Source organism: Nelusetta ayraudi, unplaced genomic scaffold (assembly GCF_046127955.1).
Source record: "Nelusetta ayraudi isolate G7.1 ecotype Tasmania unplaced genomic scaffold, CSIRO-AGI_Nayr_v1 ptg000041l, whole genome shotgun sequence".
NCBI lineage: Eukaryota > Metazoa > Chordata > Actinopteri > Tetraodontiformes > Monacanthidae > Nelusetta > Nelusetta ayraudi.
The window spans coordinates 333,952-360,000 of NW_027466091.1; the positions used below are offsets into that span (position 1 = coordinate 333,952).

At 43.7% G+C, this 26,049-nt stretch overlaps 3 protein-coding genes across 5 annotated transcripts in view; 1 reads left to right on the forward strand and 2 right to left on the reverse strand.

Annotated features, from left to right (window-relative positions):
- Positions 1-367: 367 nt before the first annotated feature.
- Positions 368-13,066, reverse strand: ddhd2 (DDHD domain containing 2). Of its 3 annotated transcripts, none has more exons than XM_076033199.1 (18): positions 12,949-13,066; positions 12,180-12,342; positions 10,107-10,299; positions 9,170-9,357; positions 8,941-9,030; positions 8,499-8,619; positions 8,333-8,422; positions 8,106-8,247; positions 7,791-7,999; positions 7,637-7,698; positions 7,415-7,534; positions 7,238-7,333; positions 6,733-6,909; positions 5,498-5,653; positions 3,949-4,051; positions 3,696-3,854; positions 2,231-2,399; positions 368-2,073 (listed from the first exon to the last, which is right to left on the reverse strand). In XM_076033199.1, exons 2-18 carry the CDS (start codon positions 12,285-12,287, stop codon positions 1,992-1,994), a joined length of 2,265 nt encoding a protein of 754 aa, XP_075889314.1. In that variant the 5' UTR covers positions 12,288-12,342; positions 12,949-13,066; the 3' UTR covers positions 368-1,991. The 3 variants fall into 3 exon arrangements, with proteins under 3 accessions (XP_075889314.1, XP_075889313.1, XP_075889312.1); XM_076033198.1 differs by having other exon boundaries at positions 2,231-2,402; XM_076033197.1 differs by having other exon boundaries at positions 2,231-2,402; positions 6,733-6,912.
- Positions 13,067-14,200: 1,134 nt separating this feature from the next.
- Positions 14,201-25,267, forward strand: LOC142892998 (clustered mitochondria protein homolog). The gene is made up of 28 exons (XM_076033200.1): positions 14,201-14,495; positions 15,909-16,018; positions 16,384-16,555; positions 17,606-17,743; positions 17,829-17,983; positions 18,065-18,219; positions 18,330-18,452; positions 18,589-18,721; positions 18,804-18,896; positions 18,989-19,155; positions 19,428-19,607; positions 19,697-20,134; positions 20,222-20,295; positions 20,392-20,496; positions 20,590-20,690; positions 20,782-20,934; positions 21,028-21,090; positions 21,236-21,465; positions 21,553-21,637; positions 21,975-22,128; positions 22,235-22,374; positions 22,799-22,879; positions 22,959-23,084; positions 23,182-23,291; positions 23,378-23,471; positions 23,555-23,680; positions 23,770-23,843; positions 24,486-25,267. The coding sequence occupies exons 1-28, from the start codon at positions 14,447-14,449 to the stop codon at positions 25,036-25,038; spliced, it is 4,182 nt and encodes a 1,393-aa protein (XP_075889315.1). The 5' UTR covers positions 14,201-14,446; the 3' UTR covers positions 25,039-25,267.
- Positions 25,268-25,357: 90 nt separating this feature from the next.
- srrd (SRR1 domain containing) overlaps positions 25,358-26,049 on the reverse strand; it is a 2,897-nt gene continuing 2,205 nt past the window's right edge. The window contains exons 5-6 of the mRNA XM_076033202.1: positions 26,002-26,049; positions 25,358-25,922 (exon numbers count right to left, since the gene is read on the reverse strand). The exon at positions 26,002-26,049 is cut by the window's right edge and continues 104 nt beyond it. Of these exons, the coding sequence (XP_075889317.1) occupies positions 25,667-25,922; positions 26,002-26,049 (304 nt within the window). The 3' untranslated portion in view covers positions 25,358-25,666. The remainder of the gene's footprint in view (positions 25,923-26,001) is intronic.

The window sequence follows — 26,049 nt, forward strand, 5'->3', positions numbered from 1 at the left end:
TGTTGGATTCTGTTGATATATATGTTGTGTCTAAATGAAGCAACCTGTGTGTTGGTGAGTTTACGACATTTATTCATCATGACAGACAAAGATCACGCTGTAGAGCAACGCATTGAATGTCCCCTTCATTAGTGCCTTTAAAAACACTTCCTGTGCCTTCTGGCTTAGTGGCTTAGTGTAATGTAGCAATTTCCATAATTGAAAGTCTACTGAAACATGAATCAATTTATTTGGCATTACATAATATGGAAACTATAAGGACGAAAATGGTTGTAATGGGATTGTAATAGTTGGGGTGGCGGTATCCGCTTAACCTAATTAAATACATGTATTGCAATACAATCAAAGCAAGTCAAAGACATTAAGAAGCTTGTAAATCTTTAATATGGCACATACACAACATTCACATAGGGTACGCATTGAGAAAGGTTTTGGTATTCATCAGCAATTGATGACAAAAGTGCACACACATAGGATTAGGAGTCTCTGGCCAAAAGGGCTAGTTTAACTTTGACTGAGGTGAAAACAGGCAGGAACTGCAATAGTGTAGTTGTGATATTGAGTATGACAAAAATATTAGTATGTAATACTCAAGTGTTTTGTGCATCCCTACAGAAAAGAAATACAGGTCCTTTGGAGGTGGACTTGGCCTGACAGTGCAGTATTGTTTTATATTAAGAGGCAGAATTGAAAACACTTTTCAATATACAATTTTTATATAAAATACATATATTTACCTAAAAAAAAAAAAAAAAAGTTATGTACAATATACTTAATATCAGTCTTTAAATATATTTAAGCTCAATTAGTTTGGGTATTTTAATTGCAGTATTACGAGTGGCATTTTAATTTTAACAATTTTGAGAACCCCGTGTGCATTACCTCTAACTAAACATGCACGCAATACAAACATACAGAAAATAAGAATGTTATGTTGTTAGGAATTCCTGGATAAATTTTGATATGAACTTTAAAACGGCAAAAGTATAAAGTGGATAAAGAGGAATGGTACAGATCTGTGTGGAGAAAGAGAGAAACCGGCCTGATGTATCAAATGTAATGAGATCACACACACTAATTAGAACAGTACATGCTCACACAATGGGAACACATCCATCTCGAGCTGTCAAGTGCCAACGTTTCATACACTTCATTACAATACACAAAAGAATGTGCAAGCTGAAACCTGTGCATTATAAGTCAAACAAACAATCTGAACAGTAAAACAACATCCATAAAGCTTTATGTGGGAGCAACATGTATAGTTATATTGCACAAGTAAGTAGCAGCTTTCAGGCTTCAAGTGATGTAAGATCCATAGGAAATGGAGCTGCCTGGAGACATTTGGAACAGACAATGCATCAACCTTCATTTTTCCTCACTAAAAAGTCAACATTTTGTAGTTAAAGAATTTTAAGGTACTGAAAAAAAAACTGTTTGGTAGACAGAGGGCTTCTTGGTCGAGGGGGGTCTAGTTAGAGTTTTGAGGGAATCCTTGACCACTTGACTTAAATTCAATATGAGGTGTGAAAGGTGTGACATTATGAGAACAAAGTTCAGTGTTTACATGCAACTACTAATGTGATAAACACTAGTACACAATTCAGCTTCCCCACTTTAGAAAGTGTGTGTTGCATTTTTTTTATCCTTTAGTCAAATATTTGGTATGCTAGAAATTATTGGTGAGCCAAAGTAAAGTACTGACAAATAAACTGAAGACCTAAAACACACAAGCATGCAAACGGAAGCTTGACACTGTTGCAACCTGAAGGGGATTTGTGGTGGAAACACTGCACACCATCATTACAGTTTGGATGAAAATTAAAGTTGTCTCCGAGAATCTGAACCACCTGTCAGTCTTCACTCTGTCAGGTGTAGCTGAGGCATTCTGGAAGAGGACTGTGCAGCCTCTGCTTCTCCCAGATGTCATCTCCTCAATACAGGGCTGCCGTCGTATTTTAAAGTCATCGTTTCACAAAAAAACGCTGCGTTTACTGCTGCGGCTGCTCTAAGGTGACACCTTGTTTGTCATAGATCTCCTTGAGCAGCAGGAGAGCAGTGTCCTCAGATTCCCTAATACAGGAACAGAGAAGGGAAACGGTCATTGCATGTATGGGTCGAAATCAATGAAGACAAATACGATGCAAGAAACGGAAAATATTAGGAGCATGGATTGTAGCGCCGACAAGTGCACTCAACCTTACCCCCTCTCCAGGTACATATGACTCACCAGTAGCACAGATGGGACTGGATGGCAAAAAGATATTCATTGAAGCTCTCAATGGGTTTTTCCTGAAGTACAAAGTCAATCCTGCGTCCCCCATTCAGCATCCCCACTTTGATCTCGGGCTGCTCAGCCTGTTCTCCTGGCTCAGAGGGCTCTGCGTCTTCACTCACGCCTACTGGGACAGAGGAAAAACATTTGAAGGCTCTACAGGAAGGCATGAAAAAGAGCAGAGCAAGAGCAGCCACTTTACCCCCATCCCCCACCCCCAAAACCAAATGATGCAGTTATGAGTTCACATAAATGAGGTGGGTCACTGCTGGATCAATGCTAACGACAGGCTGCTGTTGTCAATGAGTCTTTTCAAGACGTACAAATGAAGTGAACAGAGATGCTGAGCCCTCGACGACAGAAGTAAAAGCAAAACGTTTACCAGCATACTGCATTATGTGCAATTCATTCTCTGTTGAACTTCAGTATCTAAACTACTGACATCAAAGGCCACCTGACTGTAAATAAGTAGTGTGACTCCATATCAAACACAAAAACCCAATTTAAAAAAAAATAACACTGCTAATTTTGGGGCTGGAAAAGATATTGATTGTTGAGGACAAATAAGGGAGTTCATAAACTTATTTTAAAAATAAAATATATGCCATAGGTTGGTCACATTGGCGGCTTCAGATGCACATGGTTAATAAATAAGAACAAACACCCACAAAAGTCTGACAGCAAGGAGAGGAAAGGAAGGATTTCAGGGAGTTGTCAGTAAAATTTAAAGGTTAATTGAAGGTTAAATAGTGGAAGCCAGGTAGCAGAGCGGTCGGGGAAAGAAGGCGTACTGGACGAGCAAGAACATGGGGCAAAACTGACAAATATCTAAGCCTTACTTGTTGCAAGGGAGCTGAGAAGAGTTCATTCTTCTGCAATAAAAGAATAGACGACTCCTATTGTTTGTGATTTCTGCAAGATAGGTGCTGTGGTTGTAACCACAGGATTTGATTTTGTGCAACAACTTTCTCTTAAGTTAAGACTGGGAAGCTGATTGGAAAGAAAAACAGTTCACATGGCTCTCTACTCCAATATGGAACAAGGAAACTGAGAACTAGAATCAGTTTACATGATCTTGTGTATAGCAGCCAAGTGACTATCCTGGCTTACCTTGAAAATAATGCATATAAAGGGCCCGTGGCCATTCCAGTATTTTAGTCCAAAAATCAGCACTTTTTTCTCCCCTCTTAGCAGAAGCAGAGACTGCTGCAGAGGCGAAGGTTCAAGGTAAAGACGCGAGGGACGTGAGGGAATCAGGATCAACCGCAAAAGAAGGCAAAGGGTAGAGGGAGGGGGCGTGCAAGGAAAAGGAAGGGTCAGAGGAGTATGAAGAAACTAGGTTAGACACTCTGTTGTGCACTGCCACACAGACACACTACACCTACAAACACACAGAAGGCAATTTAAAGTATTTGGGTACCGTGTGCCTCCTGGTGGCTTTGCTCGGTGGCCGTCTCTCCTTCCTCCGCCGAAGGCAGTGCTGCAGGTAGTCGAGCAAAAGACTGCCACGCCGTGCGCAACGACCCCAGGACGTTGTTCTTCAAATCCGTGCTCATTCGAGTCAGGCTGTCTTTGAGCTCTACGGCGTGACGAGAAGCAGAGTAGAACACTCACCACGCTGAAGAAACGACGGGAACAAATGAAAGGAGGAGCAAACAGCCATCGGGCCGTACCCAGGTGCATCCTCTTGCGTCCTTTATGGTGAGGGATGAGCATGGGCTCCAGATCCACCTCTGACACAATCATCGGCTCTAACCGATAAGCCACTGGGTCATACTGCACGGCAGAGGAGGACAATATAGAGACAATGATTATATTTTGCACACAGGGAGTCAGCTTCAGCACATGTGCCCCTTGGAAAAAGGTTGTGCTGCGACAGCAGGACCGGCAGTGCTGCGAGCAAAACTAAAGTGAGCTCAACTCACACAACTAAAAAGTGCAGCACATTTCAACTGATAAGGTCCAGCGTGACTAAATATTCACATTTCAGCAATAGATCTGGCTCACATCACATCACAACAGGCTTTGTGTAAACAGGAATATTTTGTGATCCTTGACTGAAGGCCACGCTGAAGACAAGCTAATTATTACACTCTTGCTCCTATCTTGATTGAAAATCTCCACCTCGTTCTTCTAAATTAAAGAAACCGTTTCAAAATCGATTTGTAGTCATTCGCTGAATGATTGGAATGGCATCAAATGGCACTCCCTCCATTGACACAGCACACCTTGCTTGACAGGAACACAACTATGTGTCTGAACAGACCAGAGAGGCGTGTTATGACAGCCAATAGTAACCCAGCTTAGCAAGCTATTCGAGGGCATGGGAGCCGTTTTACATGTTAAGTCAAATGATGGCAAACATGATTATGGTCTTTTTAAGGTAGGAAAACTGCACAATGTTGCTTCAAGGCTGCAGACATCCATATCCTAACTAACTCCAAAGAAACATGGGCGTCGTCTCTGTGATATTGTTCGCAAACTTGGCATTAAGCTGCCTGCCAAAAATCCCACCGATTCTAGGTGCAGCATGGCTTAAGCCGAGTTAATGTTGCTGGCTAAAAACCCCTACCTAGTCATCAACCCAGGCAGCAATGATGCATTATATGGTACTTTGAAAGAGGGAAACCTACTGGGACCAAGGTAATTTTCTACTGCTTTGCAACAGTGGTTATTCCTGTTATGAAGGTGTGCATTTTCACTTTTTACAACCAGCTGCAAGTTCCCTTTGGGGACTGGCTGCATTCTGTAGTCTTTTAGTATTGAAACCTAAAGGCCAATTGATTGTCACATCAATTATGTCACATCACGCTAGATTTGTTGTTTGTTTTGTTGTGGTTTGTATGGATGTGTGTATGTATATGTATAGTGTGTAACACAACTTAATTTGATTATAAGTATCAGCACAAGTGTCTAGACAGGTTTACAAATACAATCAAGTTGATATAAGTTATTTAAGGAGTTTATAGGTATTACTTCTTCTCACTCCTTCTCCATTGTCAATTGTTTTGTCTTATTTACTTTCTTTTGCATATTTGAAATAAACACAATCAATGAATCAATCAAAATCAATTTGTCCACCACATTTGAACCATCCTCCAACCCCAAAGTCCAACCCCAAATACTGAGTCCCAAGCAGGGACTGCCCAACTCGAGCCTCCATGTAAAAATGTGGGTGTTAATGTTGAATGGAGGCCCACTGAACTCCGGGATTTTACTTACAGGGTGGTAGATGTTGTAAAAGCTCTTGCAGGTTGGGAAGGTGTAGTTTGGGTCGATGTGCTTGAGTCCACGCACTGTCAGGAACATTCCGATGGGGGAGCCAAAAGCGAAGAAGGTTTGCGGATGAAAAGCCAGCTGCGGGTAATCAATGGACACCTAGGGCAAGAGAGTGAACCACTGAGCCCGCTGGCTGAGAGATGTGACTGCAAGTGTTCTAGAAAGATACGTGCGCGGTGACATGAACGACTCCTCTGGTGCACAGTGGCGGGACGGAGGAAGGAGAGCACAAAAGCGGGTCAAGGGGAGCAACGGGGAGGAGAGCACTTATGCAGGTCAAGATGAAGACAAGCACATTGTGTGGGTGTGGCCGGGAAAGTTCAGTGGGGGGAGGATGAGAGTCTCAATCACGGCACAGTGATGGAAATTCTACTGCAGACAAAATGGATCGTTTAATCCAGTCTGCACAAGGCCTACTTGTCAAGGGAAACCTGGTGCACTGTGGGATCAGAGCTGGAGTCAAAGGTTGGCGACACTACAAGAGACACACCTGTCCCTTGGCTATACCTCCACTGGTCTATCCAGGCGAGCAGGCGAAGGAGAGAAGCAGGGGGGGGAGGGGGTGATGCTTGGAGCCGTTTCTTATTCAGCTCTAGAGAATTAATTAAAGAGGCGGTTCACCTGCCACTGAAATTTCATCCACTTGCTACTCAGCCCTGTTTCGATGTAGGCTGTGGTAACATTTGCTAATGTACATCACTGAATTATTATTCGGGCAGCCCATGGCAGTCCAACATGAAATGAAACAACAGGAGCGTGTCTCCATACTGTTTGTGTGATGCAGCAGCAAGAATTAACCTGAGACAAAAATGTTATTGCAATGTTTTATCGCAAAATTATCCACAGTAGCCTCATATGTCTCAAACTTTGCCTCAAATTTTGGTTAAAAAATAGTGGTCGTTTGTTTTTCTGTTTTGAGACAAATTGGACCCCTGTGTCTTTCAGACACTTGAATGAGAGGAGACAATATGTCTGGAGAAAATGCAACTTGTTTTGGCTTTTGTTTTTAGGTTTAAGTCCATGGCTACTTCAAGTGTCTTTTAAATCTTTCCATCTGTGAAGCTCCGGAAATGGTTACATTTCCACCAGAGCCAAAATCGACATAGGTTTGAGTATCAGATGGGGGAAAGTTCAATTTTGGGTGAACTTTTGACTTTGCTCGGGAGCTTGACCACTACCTGTCCGATGCCCACGTCAAAGTATTCGTAGTCAACGGCGCTGGTGATGGACGGAGCCCTGTTAAGATGAGGCTGTGGCATCTGCAGCTCCGAGGGCAGGGTAGCCTCCTGATCCGTGCTCCCTACAGGAGGAACTTGCAGCCCAGGCGCCAAACCTATCGCTCCTGTCCTGCAACCCTGCTGGAAAGTGCATTTTCATATGAATAAACATGGATAAATATTTGAGTGACCCATTGGACATTTTTGAAAATCATATAAATGTATCTGCATTTTTATATTCTAAATTTAAATCATAATTCTGTGCTGTGATGGTTTCCATCAATCGCACAAAAGCTCCAAATTGAAACTCAAACATGACAGAATAACGTGCCTGTGGTCTGCAGTTATTCAGAGCATTAAAATAGCCTTAAAACCAAACAAACACATCCATTCAATGCAGTTTTACCATGCAAAAAAGTTGCAGTATAGACAAGCAGAAACTGCTGAATGTCAGACCATGTCTAACCTCTGAAAGCCATCTCCTCCTCATGAAATTGAGTATCTTCTTCCGTGGTCCGAGAGGAATTCCCAATTCTTTCAGGTCACTGTCTTGGCAAAGAGCCTTGAAGGGAAAAGATATTAATAGAGAGATGATTAAATACTGTCTCTGATGTTTTTTGAAGTGTGCGTGCATGCAAATTACCAGTGAATCCAGGTCTACATTTTCTGCCAGCAGTATTTGCAGATATTGCTGGAGGCCCAGCCTTGTAAGAGTCTGCTCTAGTGTGTGGCAGTTGTGAATAGAGGACTCTTCAGAGGGGACCTTCAAAAGATAGAAAACTGATTGTGGCTTAGATTATCTTATCTTTGTGTTTATAGGTAATTATGATTGGCATGTATTGCTTGCTGGGCAATGCAAATGCACCTTTTTTCCAGCTTTTGAGTCAGCCCTTTGATTTGTGAGCAGGTCGAACAGGATCAGCGACCCTGAAAACACACAAAACCGTCCTTCACACGTCAAGTTATACAATTTCGACTGACAAGTTTCAACTGTAATTCCATGTTTGGGCATGCTTTACCCAGGCTGTGGCCCACGACTGAAACCGCCCCGACAAACTCTGGGTGACGTTGTTTGAAGAGAGTGTGCAGGCGGTTGATCTCCGACGCTACCGTGTCCACTATGGTCTGGCAATAGGTGGGGCTGTTGTAGAAGAACAGGTCTAGCAGAGTGTCGTTGGTGAAATGTCTGAGCCTGCAAATGCTGGGAAGGGTGATTCTCTGGATGTCCCTTTAAAAAAAAAAAAACAATTGGGAGAGAAAATGGAGAGTCAGCATTTGGCATTTGGCATCGCACAAGTCAGAAACGCTGCTTTATCCATGTCATCAGCGCTCACTCGTCTACACCAGTGGCGTCCCCGTGCAGAGCGCTGTGCCAGTTAACAGGGAGGAATTCCACTTTCCCCACTTTGCCTTCGTGCTGAGCTTGTTTGTAGTGCGAGGCGAGGAGAGACAGCGAGGCACTCCTGAAGTCGTTCACTGCGGGGAATCGCAAAAGGGCGAGTAGCCGTGAATACGCCTCAATAAATGTGTAAATTGGCATGCACAAACTAGCCAGACTTACCACACTGTATAATTGACCTGAAGCGTAAGTCACAGGCAGGGCCGATGCCGTGCACCATGAAGACGAGGTGATCCACCTTGTCTGGCTCGCCTAGAAATCAGGTCAGGGAGGCAGAAGTCAGGAGGGTGTAAAATATGGGGGACCGATGCACGTGAAGCACTCATACCATCAGGTATTTCCACAGAAATGTTGTCTACTCCTCTCTTGACTGTTCGAGGCCGGGTCTGCTCGGAGGGCGAGGTCATCCATTCATCTTGCAATCCGATAGGCTGATACTGCATTATCAGCTGGGGGCGAAATGAAAACGTGCAAAAGAGGAGTGAATCAAAAAGAACGTTATTCCCCTAATTATAGAATTGTGGATTTATAAAGCCATGGTGCAGATTATTATGGTTTTGCTTTCTGTAGGGCAACCAGGAGTGTCTTGAAAGGCGGGCTAACAAATAAAATGTATTATTATCATTATTATAAGATGAGTGTTTTGGATATTGGCATGCTGAGGTAGAAGCAGACGGCAGAAAGACCGACCCGCCTCGCTGGGAACGACTGAGAAAAGCTGTTGCTCATGCTGCAGCAGCAACAGGTATAAATGCAGCCTTGAGCTTTACTTTGGGATTGTGCAAGATGACAGTCTCTCCGGTGGGAAACTCCAGTTTCTTTTTCCATTCGTCCAGGGTTACCGCAATCATGTAGGCCTCCTACAAAATGAGGGGGGGGGGGGTGGGGGATCAAACAGCAGTCAATGAATGAATAAGGAAATAAAACAGGCACAGTTAAGCGAAGGTTCAAGTGATAGGATGCAGAATTGCACAGTATGAACTTTGAGTGTACGGCTACCTCCAAGTTTCTGCTGAAGTCCTCCGAGTAAGGCATGAACCTGGTGTCTTTGTCCCCTTTGTAGAACCAAGTGCAGCGGCGCACTTCAGTGGGACCTTGTTCCCAGTAGACAGCGTAGCGCTTCCTCTCCTTGACATGGACGTCATACCGCTCTCCATCCACAGCCACCACCACCTCTTCCTTATTTTCTATGAGAAAATATGATAAAATGTTTTAGTTTAAAAAACTGTAATTATTAAAGATATTTTGAAATGGATTTTGCAGGTATTATGCTATGATTTAGCGCTCACTCTAAACATCCCAAATTGCATTTAAGTGCAAAATACAAAAAAAAAACATTGTCAAAAGAATGTGCAAGAAATCTACACATTAATTCACTATTTCAGTGGTCATAATTGTTTTTAAATACTTTTTTGATGACTGTGCACTAGCGTCAACACTAGCGCAATCACGTTTTTAAGTCACCAAAAACTGTGCTGTAGGGAAATTTCCTTCCAGACTGAAGATTTCCAAAGCAAGCACACAAAAAAATCATAAACACAAGGAGCCAATTTTTGGGGGCTTGTCGCTTTTCTTGGCCATCATCTTTTGTGTGTGTGGCCTTTGCAGATAAATACCAGACAACCAAAATAGTTCCAGTTAACCTTTCTCACAGCACTTGGACACGTGCCAGGATAGATGCACACCTAACAGTCCCACTGCACTGAGCTTGAGTGGCATTTCGTTAGGCTTCAGGACACTTTGGACATTACCTGGCAGCCTGTAAATGTAGTGTGTGCATTTGGAGGAAAACCCTGCGGCGCTATGACATTTTGAAATAATGTGATTTTGACCGTGTGACACACCCACCTCCTCCTACATTGATGACAAAAGCCTTGCATACCTTCCAAAGTAATCTACTCTAACATGTCATCCATTGGCAGGAGTATAAAATTACCGTTGCAATAAGCGGCCTCAAGTTTGTCCGAATCCTCCTTGCTGAAGGGAAGCCAGGAGGTGTTGTCCTGGGCCAGGCGGCAGTAGAACCAGTGAGGCGGCACTTCTTGGTAAGGAGGAGGAACTGACTCCATGTCTAACATCTCAAAGGAGGACGCAGAGGAAGGAGAGACCTCATCTACCACACTGGGCACCTGGAAAGAATAGCCAGATGACGCACAATCAATACTTCTTCCTCTTAATGTCAACAAACGCAGTCTTATAAGAGAGAGGGAAAAGGAGAGAGAGGGAGGGAGGGAGGGAGAGAGAGAGCGAGCGAGAGAGAGAGAGAGAGAGAGAGTGCAGTCCAGCCCAGAGGATAAGCCTTTTCCTCTATTTTTGTCCTGCAATAGATGCCAACAGTAAGGAACAGAGCCTTCCTGTTATACTTGTTGCACTCTACGGATCTTGATTCCCATTGTTCCAAGCCCTGCCACCGCTTGACACACCGTCCCACAGACGCCCACTTCCACAACCGCAATCCGATTTTATGGTGTAATGAATCGGCATTATGTGCTTGGATTTACAGCGAGGTTGAGAAGAGGCGGACAGGGTCATAGATGACCCTTTGTGAGAATGAATTCTAGGCCCCTTTCACCGGTCTTACATCTAACCCACTGTACACACTCTATTCAATGCACCCCCTTAATCTGACATTTACAAAATGCCTACCCCTTAAATGGAACACGATTGGATGTGAATTGTTAAAGAATATCTCTGCTGTGAACGCAATAAAACACATGATGTGATAAGTTTATCTGCAGCTGTGGAAATTATAATACTGAAGTGGTGGAATTTAATGAAAACTGTTCGAAAAACTGGTGAAATAGACTCCTTGACACCTAGCGAGGGTGCGCTTTCATTGTCCGTTAAGGAGGAATACCTTAGAAAATCAGTATTAGCCGATAGTGACCATTTGCCTGAACCAGCTTGTTTTTCAACAAGAGTGCTAGCCGATGGCTAATAGCGAGCTAGTTACCTGCTTCCACCACAAAATAACTTTAGGGCAGCATAGTTTCCATATGTGTCCTATGCATCCCAGGCTTTTCAGCTCAATATAACAGAACAGAGTTGACAAATGATAACTTGCCTGGAATTAAGTGAGCGCTATGAAAACGAGAGCCTCTTTGGTTGACGCCAATGCTGATTGCACATTAACATTCCAATTGCTTTGGCCAATCAGAATCCAGGAGAAAATATCTTTGTTGGTTGGTTGTTTAAGAGAACAAGTCTCTTAAACTTGTTCTGTCAAGTTGCAAGTGAAACTTTCCGTTTAGAACTTACGCATGGTGACGTTCTCCCATAGACTTCGTTGAGCGTTTGGTGGTTTTCTGTTCTGACCCCATACTGCACGCATACATTTCTGTGACGTCGCACTCGAAGAGGTCTATACTGGCACCACGTTGGACACTGCTAATGAGTCACACTTGTGACTTTATAGATGCTCAGACTTGTATAGTATTCTTTGTCTTTGTTGCTGGATTTAAAAGCAACTGCTGCTGTTGCAAGCACCTTCAGGTTTTTATTCAATGCGAGTCCCATCTCACAAATGGAGCAGGCAGACAGACTGACCCTTTCCACCAACTCGTGTGTTAAATATTGCACTTTGATCTGGGGTTCAAAGTAGTTTTTAATGAGTCAGCCCTACAACGGGACTGTCTCAACCACCTCACTGCCTTGTCACAGTTTTTCACAGCTAAAAGACAACATCAAGACAAAGGTTTATGAAGAAGCATAGAGGGCAGTGATGATGTAGGACCAGGATGAAGAATAGATCTCTATCAGTAATGTGCCCCCCCCCTCCCCCCCCCCCGCCCTGGTTAAATGAAAAATAGGTTTTGAGGTAGCGTGCTTATGCAACACATAAGCATGCTGCACACACAAAAACAATGCAATGATTAACTACAGCTGATAAGAACCAATGATATGGAGAATACCAAAAATTACTGAATAAAGGGCATGGCATTAGTAGCAATAAAGAAGAATCCCATACAGACAAACAGATAAATGAAGAAAATAAGCCATGCTCAGAGACCTGATCCTCAGGTGGTGTGTCTCCTGTTGCCGTGGCCGCACTGCTGTCAGTTTTGAGGAGTGAGGCGGCCAAAGGCAGACCCCCCTCTTCTCTTGGACTGCCTGACATCAGTCTGGGTCATAAGGCTTATTACCATCAGCTTTAGTCTGGGGTGGGCACCGAACTACACAAAGAATGAGAGCCAAACAAACAAACAAACAAACAAAACAAAAAAGGGAAATGGAGAGTGGACGAGCACAGTGTCAGCAGCACACTTCACTTTGCATCCCGAACAACGTGTGGGAGAACGTAAATTCCATCTTGACAAAGACAAACGTAAAGTTAGTTCTTGTCAGAGATCACGTGGGGAAACACACACACAGTCATAGTTTTAACCTTGAGTAGTACTTGACGTGCTAGCTTTCAGGCTGAACGAGTGTCAGCTGTCTCGGCTGGCGGCTCCGTAACTCACGTTTGATGCGACTCAACATGTAAACAGCTAGTAGCCGTCGGCGTGATGGCTAGCAGTCAGCCGTGGAGTCAACGCGTCTGGTTATGAGCAAATATACTCACTCAACCTGTACGACACTGTTAATACAGATTTAGCGATGCTGTTTGGAAGTTGACGTTTATCACCTTCAATAGTGCAGAAATAAAAAGTCGAGTCGAGAGGTTGTAAACGCTGTTTTGGAATCAAGCTAGCTGCACGGGGCAGAGCTGTTAAGCTGACCGCTTAAAGAATCTGACGTAGTTTTAGGCGTCACGGCCATAGTTACACTTTTCAACTCACCTGCAACTTTATGAATGCATTAAAACTTGATGCTCAGTCTTATTATCGGCTGTTGTCTTGCTTGTTTTTGCTGAACCAAGGACAGCCTTCTCTGTCATAGGATGCTGATGAGTTCAGGTGCAGTCAGATATATGAGCACTACGAGACGTTCGTCTTAAATGGGCCAAATCGAGGGCAAAAGATAAACCAATCTACAGGAAATGTGGTGGGGCTTTTCTTTTCATTCGAGTGTAATTATCATATCAACTAATATGAAGTAGCTATTCAACTCAGAATTTAATAGCTTTTTAGCATATCGGCATACTAGAAAATTAAAGTTCACTATTAAATCAAATTTTCGAGGAGCATTTAATGCAACACCAAATGACAACATTAGAGACCACCCCAAAGAAAAGGCTGACGTCAGATTTTATTTTTATTTTATTTTTTTGGAGCTCATTGTAGTGCTACTGTTTATCATTTATAAAAGTAGAACTGCCATTAACTATAATAAATTCTAATAAACGGCTTCTTTCTATCTATCTATCTATCTATCTATCTATCTATCTATCTATGCACAGAACTTAGAACTCCTGAGTGCAAGATGCAGTGTTTATTGACTTCAGATGTCATGGAAGCCAAGGCCCAACACACTTTGCACACTAGACGGAGTTCCTATCAATATGCAACTAGTCACATGATTGGCCCAACCCAGAAATCTTTGGACTGGTTTGGGCTGAAACGTGCCCACCCAGGTATTTGTGAAATGTGAAATGGTAGGTGGAGGCTTCCATGAGAAAGCAGCGACAATACGAGCCTGACACACCCATTTGTGGCAAGTTAACCGTCTCCAGTGCGAAGCATCACTGAAATGGCTTTGCTTCTATTAATCCCTTGTGAGGATGCATCACCGGTGTTAATTTAACCTTTGCTTGGTAAAGCAGTTGAAAGCTGCTCACAATTCAACCCCCCTTTACCGTAACTGTGCAGAGCCCATATTCGTCATTCAGGGAATGACTCATTTAAAAAAAAAATTTGAAGAAAAAAACCTAAATGCCAAAAAACAAAGTCGTTAATTAGAGTCAAGTCACTTCTAAATGTGTTGTTTTTAATTCCCACCTCTTACCAAAGCTTTATGTAGGGGGAGGAGTGAGGAGGAAGAGTCAATAGTGTTAGAATGCAAAAGACACACCCAGTCCAACACAGTGAGAGACATGCAGAGCAATGTGCCTGTGTGGAGCAATGAGAGGGTGTGGCTTTTTTTTACTCGGGGAGAGCAGATAAGCTGAGTTTGCTTTGTAGACGGGAGTCACAGTCCTGAAAAGACAGCCTGTAACTTTCACTTCACTCTGCTGGGCTGACGGGCAGTCCAGTCGCACAGCCCCACTCTTCCTCTGTGCCTCTGTTGTACATTTCCTCCAGCGGTCCCGAGCACGACTCAGAAGGGAAGTAACTTCCAAAACAGAGAAGTTTTTAAAAACTCACATCAAAAGGGTAAGACAGCCTTGAACACGCCGCCATGAAGGACAAAGTGAGGAGAGGAGGGGGAAGAAATCAGGCCAAGACTGGTGAGAAATCTGTACTGTGTGTTTTTTTCCCCTCCTTGCTCGGTTCTGCCTTCTTCCTTCTGTTTTGGAGCTGCGCCTCCCCTGCCAGGGAATGCGAGGAGGAGGGTGGAAGATTTAGCACTGCACTGCTGCTCTGAATATGGCTGATCCCATTCTCTGCTCTTAACAACCTTTTCGCCACTTGTTCCGCTGTGCATGTTGAATCTAGCTCACAGTGCACACTGACGGAAACTGTCTGTATGGCACTTTTAGAATGTTTCATCTGAATATAAAAACCTATAAAAAACTGATGTTGTAAATCTGTTATGAAAATTTGTCCGCCTCCTTTGCGATTCTGCTGCCTTTTTCTAATGAGAGACTGAAGATAATCAGCACATGCTATACAAATGCACAGAGGTGTTCGCAGAAGATAGGTGTTCTTTTGTTTCAAAGGAAACTGAAGCGATGTTATGTTATTACAATGTAACAAACAAATTCTTCAGTATTCGTTGGGCTGTCACAATGCCAAAACAAACCGCAAGTCCCTCATGTAGTAGTAGGAGGAGGTACAAGACTGTGATGGCTCCAAGCCTGCGGCGGGGAGGGCCCATTATTCAGCCAATCGTGAACAGAGGCACCATTCTTTTTGGTTCTTCCCCATAAAATAGTTCCAGATTGACAGCACAGGCCCTGAATTTATGCACTGAAGTGCTTCAAGGCTGATCTAAATTCAGCCTTGGGGATTATGTGCAACGGTGTTCTTCCTCTGAGCTGTCAAAAGACATCTTCACATGTCCGTAACACTACAACCCCCGACCCAACTTAACAGCTAAACTAACTCTCAGGGCTCATGTTTGCCATCTGATGTGTTTTAGCATTTCGCCGTGTCCACATGCCAGCATTGGGTGTGGTTGTCCCTTCACTCGCAGATGACTGAAGGGCAGTAGGCAAATTCAACAGGTTTAGTCACACTTCAGGTTGAGGAACACGCTGGGTCCTGCTCTGCCTCTGATTCTGATTGTGCGTGTGTGCGTGTGTGTGCGTGTGTGCGTGCCTGTGTGCGAAAAAGTTAGACACACCCCAATTACCCTTTACTTGATATTTCCTTAAATATACTCTGTTTTACCCTCGGGCACTCTCACTCCCTCACGTTTGCTTACATTTCTCTCTCTCTTTTTCACATACACACACACACACACACACAGACACAGACACACAGACACACACAGACACACAGACACACACACACACACGCACAACCACACACACACTGTTATTTTTTTTCCATTTGATCTTGTCAGTGACATTTTAAACTGCAATTGAACCTGCCTGGATTACAACCTGGAGTATTTGGCTTATTCATACCCAGGCACAGTGATTATCCCCAGCCAGTGTGGTTTCACTGATTTCCCATGTCATCATCATTATTATTAGATGCGATCAGCGGCACTGGTGGAAAAGACGCAGTTGGTATGAAGGCGGATGAGGATGCATCGTTTCCTGTGAAGATTCAGGGGGCAGGAGTTGAGCCATTTGAGCTGCAGGTATAATTCCCGCCATTCATTTCTCCCCATCCTGTCTCATTCTGTCTACTATCAGATGTTGACAAGCTCTTCTTAACTGAACCCTCACAGTATTAAGGAGGACATTCTCGCTGTTCTCACAGAGGGGCCTTACACATCACTAGTTTTCCTGCAAATGTAATTTGTTAATGTGTTAGCTCCATGTTCTTTGAAATTTGTGCTGACCCACCCAGATGACCTGTGTGCGCTGTAGGTTTGGTTAGAAAGAGAAGAAGGTTACAAGTGGAAAGTGGATTAACAAAATGTCATTTGTTAATGTGTTACCTCCAGTTCTTCTTACAGGTGGCCTAATCTGCAGAAACACATCTAACCACATGTTCCAACAGGTTCAGGGATTCTGCCTTGTTCACGACGCTTTAATGAATTTACTTTCGAGAGATGAGGTGAACCCACGTTCCAACCTGTCACTCTCGCTCGCTGGAACCACCTTGGACCCTCTTGCAGAAATTCAGAGCCTCAAAGGGCTGAAGCCTGGAGCCGTTCTGCGCCTGGTAGAAGGTAATCGCCATTGCTTTTTTTTTTTTTTAAATCTCTTTGTTGGGGTTTTTGAGAACCACCATCTGAGTTTCTTTAAGGATTAAACGTGACATGTGTCATTTCAACAATGCATTAGTTATGTTATTAGGCAATTATGTCTCAAGAGCTACTTTAAAGCTATTTTTAAAATAATGAGTGAGGAATTAGAGACAATGACTAGAGACAAATACCCATCATGAATATCAACCCCCATCCTCTTTCCCTTTCACACACATAATCACACACATGCAGAATTTTCTCAGCTTAGTGTCAACAGCTGACTCACATTTTCTGACTCATAGGTTGGTTTAGACAGGCAGAGATTACAGTTGTGTGCCAACCTATTAGTGCTCAACAGTGAGCTATCTAAATTCAGCCTGACACTGTCATGGGGCCCATTTATGTGACTTGCAGAATGTACTCTGTCCATCTTGTGTTGATTTTTATAATTTACTGGTTAAAGGGTTAGGGTTAAAAGCTAAAATGGTGACAAAATAGTTGTTGTTTTTTCAAATTCATTGAAACAAATGTGAAAATAATGTTTTCCACACCACTTTCTGTGATATCAAAACCAACATTTCTTTTTTATCATGTACATTCATTTCACATTCATTTCACTTTTCTCTTCATTTATGAAATCATTTATTTTGTACAAATAAACAACTTTAGCAAATCATTCTGTGACATCAAATCCTGAACATTACTTTTTAAACCAGAATACTCCTTTCACTTTTCTGCTGTGCAAATAACTTTTTTTTGGCAAACCACTTTTGTAACATCCACCATCCTGGCTTCCCTGTGAAACAACACAGCTTTATGTTGTGCTCCCATCTCCTCACAAAGTGCAGAGAATAGCTGTGCTTTCAGGGGTCTTGTTTTGATGAAATTGACCACATCAACAACATCAGTCATGCGACAACATCACATTTTCCATTTTCTACCTGCCACACGGGATGACGTTGAGCATTGCGTGCGCTAAGTCATAATATAGCGCCAGTAATTATTATTATGTTTTCAATAATGTCCCTTTAGAACCTTACACCTTCCGTTCAGTCCGTATCCATCTGGCCCGGGTGCTGGAGCTGCTAAGAACTTCTGGACCCCATGATGCACTAAAGGAAGGACGCTCACCGAGTGTCCTTGACACTCTCACAAACACCCAAATAACAGGTACACATACACACATGCTGTGCACTGAGACAAAAGGCCAATACAAAGTGTATATACTCCTAATTTCTAATACTTACTGATGCAGACTCGAGCTTACACAACGGAAAAGGCCTTAAACGCTCTTTGAGCAACACCAAAACAGAAAATACCACCCAGAATGGAACTCCACCTGAATACCTTCTCCCCGGCTCCTCTGAAAGACCTCTGATGCCACTGATACCACAGACTTCCCAAACTGAAGTAGGTGCCTGCAATTTGTTTAACAAGCTCGCAACGTACAACGACTGATTGACTCTGTGACTTTGTTTTTATCTCCCCCAGGCCCCAACCCATTTGAAGGACCTTTCTCTAAGCTGCTGGAATCCACCCCCAGGACACAGGAAGCTGCAGGGAGACTTCCTGTATATAACTGTTGTCACAGTTGAGGGACGACAGTGTGACATCACATCCTGCCCAAAAGGTTTCTTTCTGAACCGGTAATTTAAAAAAAACAAAAACTCCCCTCATCCACATTCTTCTTTGGCTGTGATAACTCCTCAGTCAAACCGGTTTGAATTGTGGTCTTTAATCCTCCCATTGATTGCAGGTCAACACAGGAGGTGTTTGACCCCCGACCTGCACAGTCCACCCCAGTCTGCCACAGTTTCACTGACCTGCTCTGTCACATCAGCCCTGCTTTCAAACAGAGTTTTGCCACACTGAAAAACAGGTATAATTAACATTCATTGAGGATAAATAAGTATGACATCCCAAGAGTTATTTCAAGGCATAGCAACCTATATTGCTAAAATGATAATGATTTTGATTTTTACTTTTTCACACACACACTTTTTTATTCTTGGTAGGTCCCAATCAACCTCAGTGGAGGTGAGGCCCACCCCTTACCACACACTGAGCTGGCTTGGGCCTCCCTGCGCCACTCGGACCCACAAGAACACTTTCTCAAGGCTAGGACTGGATGAGGAGCATGCAAAGCAGGTGATCAAACAAGCCTGTGTACTTATTGCTTTCTGGGGAACTGATTTCAATCTTATCTGAATGTGTTATTGTGTGAGCATAGACTCCTGACTGGAATGAGGAGCTGCAGGCAGCCAAAGACCTTCCGGTCGGCACTCTGGAGGAGAGGCTGCAGAGGGACAAAACTCTGCTCCAGGTAGGCAAGCACAGCCGCAAGTAAGCTCAAACAAGAGCCAGTGACATTTTGCTTTTCCACCCACTCACCTCAACCCACGCCCGTTCTTTCAGGTAAACAGTGGATTTGTAAAGGCTGTGGCCCAAGGAGCAGAGACCGTCGTTGATGGTTTTGTGGAGCCAGTCAACGGAAACCCAGAGGATCCTGCTTTTCTGTGGGGGGGTCTGTTCATGAGCCAGGGGGCGGAGGTTGGCATGTTTGGAGGAGAAAGGGGTCGCAGGTGAGCGAAGACCACAGTTAAATAATCTGGCAGATACAGTGCTGTAATATTTATATGCATCGTTACCTTTGGCAATGGAATGTATCTCATAGAAGCTCAGAAGATAATTCAATTCTTCAATTGCAATTCATTGCAATTTTACCACAATTGCAGTCATTAAGTAGTCCCCTTTATTCGAAAATATAGTTTAGAACGTACATGTATAACTTTACATTGCTTTCAGTACTTTACAGGCCTCGCTAATGCCTAAATTACATGGGATTCTCCCACAGGGCTGCCCAGAGGCTTGAGCTACAGGGGGTTCAGGCCTACAGTAACATAGAGGGGTTGCAGCAACTGCACACTCTGCCGACAGCCATTGTAGACTACAGAGGATTACGCCTGTCAGCACAAGGACTTGCACCTGGGCTGGAAGGTTCAGACCAGGACGCAGAAGCTTCCCCTGCCTCAAGGTACACTCTTGGAATGACTTATCAGCACATGGCACCATATGTAAACAATGGGGACTGAGTCTTTATGCTTGTGTTCTCCTGCTTTGTAGAGGCTTGCTGTATGGTGTGAAGGCAGGACCACAAGAGTCCCGTGAACGCAGACGGCTGCTGGAGCTCCTGGCCCACTCTGCCAAGACTCTTGGTCTGCAGAGACATGTTGTATTGGGGCCCGACAACTACCGGGTACCTCTGTTTTCCTCGGTGGACACTCAGGGGCTGTTGGGGGCGGACGGGAGGTTCTACATACTGGACGTGTTCAGGACTTTCCCGGCCGACGCCAATTTCTGCCCCCAAGCAGAGACGGAAAGTCAGATAGTTCCCACTGAGGGAGAGAGTCATAAAAGCTGTGAGGAAGACAAAGAGATGAACGGGTGCATAAAAGAAGGCTGGCCAGACAATTACCATTCAAATTCTGGACTACCAAGGAACTTTGTGCACGGACTCTGTAGACTGAAGCCAGAGCTGATGCAGGCCTTCATAAGTCACAAGTAAGTCAATAATGAAATAAGCTCTTCTAAATCCACTTTAGAAGTTTATTTTGCTCGACATCCACATTGTTTTTTTGCAACTCGCAGACATTGCCAGTTCACTCAGCTCGTCAAGAAGATGTTGGATGAGAATGGAGGCTTTGAAGAATGTGCAAGCGCTAGTAAGAAGCAGTTCTAGTTGGATGGGAATCAACAAAACACACATGCAGTCCAGCAGACATTTTCAGTTTGACCATTTATTTTTTGGGGAATTGCAGATGACTCACGAGGAACCGATGCAGTGCGAGCGGCTTGTAAAGAAGTCGGCTCAGTTAGCAACATCATCTTCGAGATGCGCTTCAATTCAGATGTCTTCTCTCCAGGTGTTATGAGAAAAACCAACTATCTATACTCACAAACGCAGAATATATTCAGGAGCACAAAGTGACGTTGTTCTCATCTGGTTCTCTCTGAAGGTATCTCATTTCCTCAAGCTGAAAGGGAAGCTGCGAAGCTACAGGAACGGCTACTGAGGGAGGCTGCGTCATTTATCATCACTCACCAGATACCTGGCTTTGTATGACGATCTACTGCTTACATCCTGCAATCAGCACCCCAGCGGATGACGTAAACAACCTCATCACATGGATTTGTATATTTGTGATCAGGTGGATTGGTGCTTCCATTCCAACGAGGCACCCATGGACGGAGCTTCTCTTAAACAGGCCCTTCACCAGAGAGGCATCAATCTCCGTTATCTTGGACATGTGATCAAAACCATCAGCCAGCCAGAACATGTGGGAAGCCTGAGGCATATAATGGTGTGTTTGACTTACAGTATACTGAGCCAATCTCCATGACTGAATCACTGTCCTGACCTTTCATAACATCTCTTCTCCCTATGTCTAAACCAGAGAGTGGCTGTGGGGGAGATATTTATCCGCTCGTCTAGGCGGGTGTTCAACTGCTTTCTCCAGGTCAGTCAATGCGTCCTAATGAATATTCTGTGCACTTAGATGGATAGATAGAAAGCTTTCATACTTTTACAAAGTGACCTTTGTGGGGTGTAAAGAAAGTGGCATTCCACACGTTGATTTGCATCCTCTGGTTTTGTCTCTGCAGGGCGTGGAGGTTTCTTGTTTGTCAGTGGCTGTCAGTCATTTCCTCTGCTGCCTATTGGTTCCCCACTTCACACCCACACCTGGCGGGGAGGAGGCCAAGAAGAAGTCAAGGCGCCGCGGTCGTGCTGGAGCCACTGAGAGTTCACCCTGGAGCACTCTTACAGGCGCTGAGCTGTGGAACCTGATCTGTCAAGATTCAGTGGAAACATACAACATCTCTGACTGCCTCGGGTAAGAACACAGACTCTGTTTGTTCTCAACTCACATTTATTGTTCCAATGAAAATGTTTCAGACTTTTATTTGGTTTCTTGTCGCAGCTCCGGTCCAAATCACCTGGTGGAGCACTACGGTCTGCAAAAGATCTCCTTGCTTCGAGAGTTCTGTTTAAAGACTGGAGTTCAGGTAATTAATAAATTAATATATAAAAAAAGATTGGTTTAACATTCATCCTGGCAACAAGCACCTGGCTCCGACTTTATAAGGGGCTTGACAAGCAGGAAATAGAAATAGAAGGAAGTATGTTTGCATACACCGCCAGTGTGCAGTTTTCAGTGCAATGTGACAAGCGATGAGGCCAAAAGTTTGGCACTCATTGACTAAAATGTGTTGACGACTATGCAAACAAATTTGTCTCTACTGGAAAGTTGGGTCGAAGGTTGTTGAGTTTTTTTTTTTTTTTTTATGTCTGTTGATGACATTTTTAAACTCTTTTTCTGTTTGACCCGTTAATCTGCATCAGTTGAGGCTGAGGGACTACTTCCTTGAAAACCAAAACAAAGCTCCCATCGGTCCAGATGACATCCTCAACATCTTCCCTGTCATCAAGTACATTCACATGCCAAGTGTGGACGCCTCAGCAGCTCATAAAACCGCTCGGACATCTGTCCAAAAAGGTGGATCAAATGAACTGTTTTCTTGTTGCTGCCTGTGTACTTTTCAGCAAAACCCGAAAGACCAAGAACACTATTTTCTATTAAATGTGTTGCGGCTTCTCTACAGGATTGCTTGATCAGGGCCACGAACAGCTCAAAGAGGCAGCGTACCTGTTTAGCAGGTTTTCTGATGATCTGCACCCCGAGTCGTGTCACTGCTACAGCCTGCTGGCTAAAGTGGCTTATCTGCAAGCCAAGACAGCTGAGGTAGGCCTGTGGCTTAGCACCTGTTTACAAGAACAATAAAATAGATAGATAGCTAGATAGGACAGGTACCTCCTCGACCCTGCTATGTCATCATACAAGACTGTCAGGAGTCTTTACATGCAAACTATAACGTAATATTTAAAAGGTACTGATGATGTTAGAATCGCAGGAAAATATTATTATAATTGTTTTTTTAAGACTGTTCCCACCTAATATCTTCAGCTGTAGGCACACTTCCCTTTTGAGACATTTAAGTGTGGATCCTACGTGAATTTCCAGAGTCAAAACTGATATTTTATTCAATACATAAAGTCAGGATAAGCTCAGCAGAGAGAAGTTTCTGAATGTTCTGGATTTATCTCATGTGTGAGTTTTGCAAAGCAATTGCAAAGCAATAACGCTTGTGTCGCTGCGTCTTCCCAAGGCTCGCAGCGCTCAGCTGAAGGCAGTGGTCATCAGTGAGAGAACGCTCGGCTTCGACCATCCAAACACCATTCAGCAATATGTGAGTACCTTACTACACAATGTTTTGTTTCTGTTTTTCTCGCAACGTGGGATGAATCTCATTTTGCTGTCGCACGTAGGGCTTCTTGGGTGTGTACATGTTTGCCGGTGGGGAGACTTGCTTGGCCCAGAAGTGTTTCCTCAGAGCTCGTCTGCTGACGCTGACCATCCACGGAGAGGACCACCCCTACGTCGCAACAATAGATGTAAGTGCTCCTGCACCTCTACATTCCCCACAAAGAAAAGCAAAGTGATTTTTACTGTACAATAATAGATAATACTTGGGTTTTTTTTCTTCTTCAGAGCTGTCTTGGGTTGGTGCTGGGTGGAGACCGGTCAGGACAGTACTTAAAGAACGCCCTCAAACTGAACACTTCCTTCTTTGGTCCCACAAACGTGAACACTGCTCTCAAGTGAGAAGCCACTCATATCTTACAAACTGTTTTACCCACATTTCAAACATCATAACCATTTCTTCTCACTATTTTTGCCCCTGCAGTCAGCACCTGTTGGCTCAGTGGATGTGCACCAAGGGTGACTACAGAAATGCAATGACCCACGAGAAAGAGGCTCTCGCAGCGTTTACTACAATGGTCAGTTTGTTCTGCAGAGAACCAGTGAGTCGGGTGGCATGCTTGTGTATTTGCGGCATCTTAGGTTTTCTTTCTTTCCACAGTTTGGGGAGGATCACTCGCAGACGCGTTACAGCAAAGAGTTCCTGTGCACCATCACCAAGCATGCAGTGATGGTGGAGCGCTCTCTCAGACAGGCCGGAGCTGACAGCACTGAGCAAACTGTGGAGGTACCGGTGGTCACTGGAAATCATAACACTGCTGCCACCTTTGTAACTTCAGCGTTAAGTGTTAATATCCATGTTCCCTTCTTCCCCAGTGTCTATCTCCCACAAATGACGTATTGCTGGAGCAACTGGTCCTGCTAATGGGGATCAGGAGCATGACACATAGGTAAAAACGCACTCAAATGCATTGGATGATGCAATTTATAAGGAGCCACCGACTTATTTGAATCCAATCATCCACCTGTTTCTACACTTCAATTGAATACTAAATGTTGGTGAATGAATTTTGACCTATAGAAGACTATTCCCAATTTTTCCTCGTATTGGGTGCGGAAAGGTTAAAGGTTACCAATAAGGAAATACCAAAATATGATTACTTTTTTTTTTAACAGCAGAATGATGACAATTAATGTCATCATTCTGCACAAAGGTTAAAACTTCCTGCATCCACTAAAAGCAATTCAAGTTCAGGTTATGAACATTTCTTTGTTCTGTTGTAATGTGACCACAAAACTCTATAGGCGATTGATTTCCTTTGAGATTCATATTCTAAAAATGAAAAATAAAAAGTGCGTGGTGTTTAGCTGTTTCCTGCAGTTTTCCTTGAAAAGGGATTACCTGCCTTTGCAGTAATGGAAAATTGTAATGCATGTAAAATAAACTGGAAACACTGGTTAGGTTTTAGAGGATAAAACCCAACCAGAGCAAATAAACTAAAATAAGTCTTTCAAACACTGCTTGTGCATGTGAATTTATGAATTTTCTTTGTTTACTTGGACGACTCTGATGAATTGCATGTGTTTTACAGTGACAAGTTCGAGGAATATAAGCAGAAACACCGGGAACTGAAAGCTGCAGTGGCTAAAGAACTAGGATTTCATCTCCCGACTACAGAGGCCATGGATGGGAGGGAGAAAAACTCTGATCAAGAAACAGGATGCGGGAAGGAAGGAGAGGACGAAGTAAACTCAACAACTGCAGAAAGCTTGGATGACGGCGGTGCTGTAGTTTCGGCTAATGGTTGTGGCGTAGAAGCAGCAGAACCGAGCCAGGCTGAGGGCAGTGATAGAGCAGCTCCAGAAGGCAACACGGTGAACGGAGTAAAGGAGGTCAGAATGGCAGGAGAGGAAAGCCCGACCGAGGCAAGCATAAAAACGAATGCTTCAGAAGGCAAGGCTGGATCAGGTGAGGTGAATGGTGAGGTAAATGGTGCTTTGCACAGTCCCACCCCCACTAGCCCATTGGCTCATAAAGGTAAAGGAACCTGGGCTGATATAGTTTCAAATGCCACTTTGGCCAATGGAACTGGAGATAAAGACGGCACAGTGAAAAAAGCAGGTCAGATCACTGCAAAGAAGTAGTTGAGAATTAAAAAAAAAAAAAACTAACAAAAAACAGTGTTGCACCAAGTATTTACAATTCACTGCTGTAAAACGTAGAGCCTCCAAGAAGTAAACTGATCCAAAGCAGAAATCACAGTTAAAACGAGGACTATTTCTTCTTCTTTTTTTTTAGATGTCACTGCTGATGCTAGAAGGGAGCTTTCCTATTGAGTGCTACTTTTTGAACAATAAACTTCTGACCTTGGTCCATTTGAGTTGGCTTATTCTTCTATGTGAGACATGCTAATGCGTGATAACTTGCCGTCACCAAAGACAAGAGGTAAGAAAAAAGGTTTTTACCAAATTTTAATATGGATGAACACATAATTATAAAAATACAAAAGACAGCATAGACAAAAACAGAACAGAAGTATCATGTAATGTTAAAAAGTAATATGTACACCCAATTGCTTTAAAATGCTAATTATTTTACATTTGCATCACGGATGCACATGGTGAGGAAATGAGCATTGCTTTACATTACTTTTTTCTCCTTGAAAACCAAACTGCCTTGACAAATGTTTGGCAATAATAAATTTAACACACATTTCCATACCAACTATGCAAGTATGACAAAACCTTTTCACTTAAGTAGTGTTTACATGTGTCAATTCACCTCCTCTCTCAGCTCTGTTCCCCTTTGAATGATCTCCAAATCGGGGCAGTGCCGATACTGTGGTTCAGGTGGTTCTGCCCAGGTGCATTGTGGGAGACTGCCAAGGCCATCAGGTGGAAAGGTGATCACGGCGGTGTCACTGAAGACATCAATCCATCGGGACGGGCAGCTAAGCTCAACCTCGTCACACACAGACACGGCCTGAGTGATGTAGCTGTAGTCCCGGCTGAACTCCCGCTCAGTCGCCCTGTTGAAGTAAAAGTCACTGCTCATCTGCAACTTCATAAAACAGCATCGGCACCACTCTACTCAGGAACCATACAAACCTGTCCCGCATGCTGGAGAAGCTGTTTCCAATCACCGACAAGCGAGGA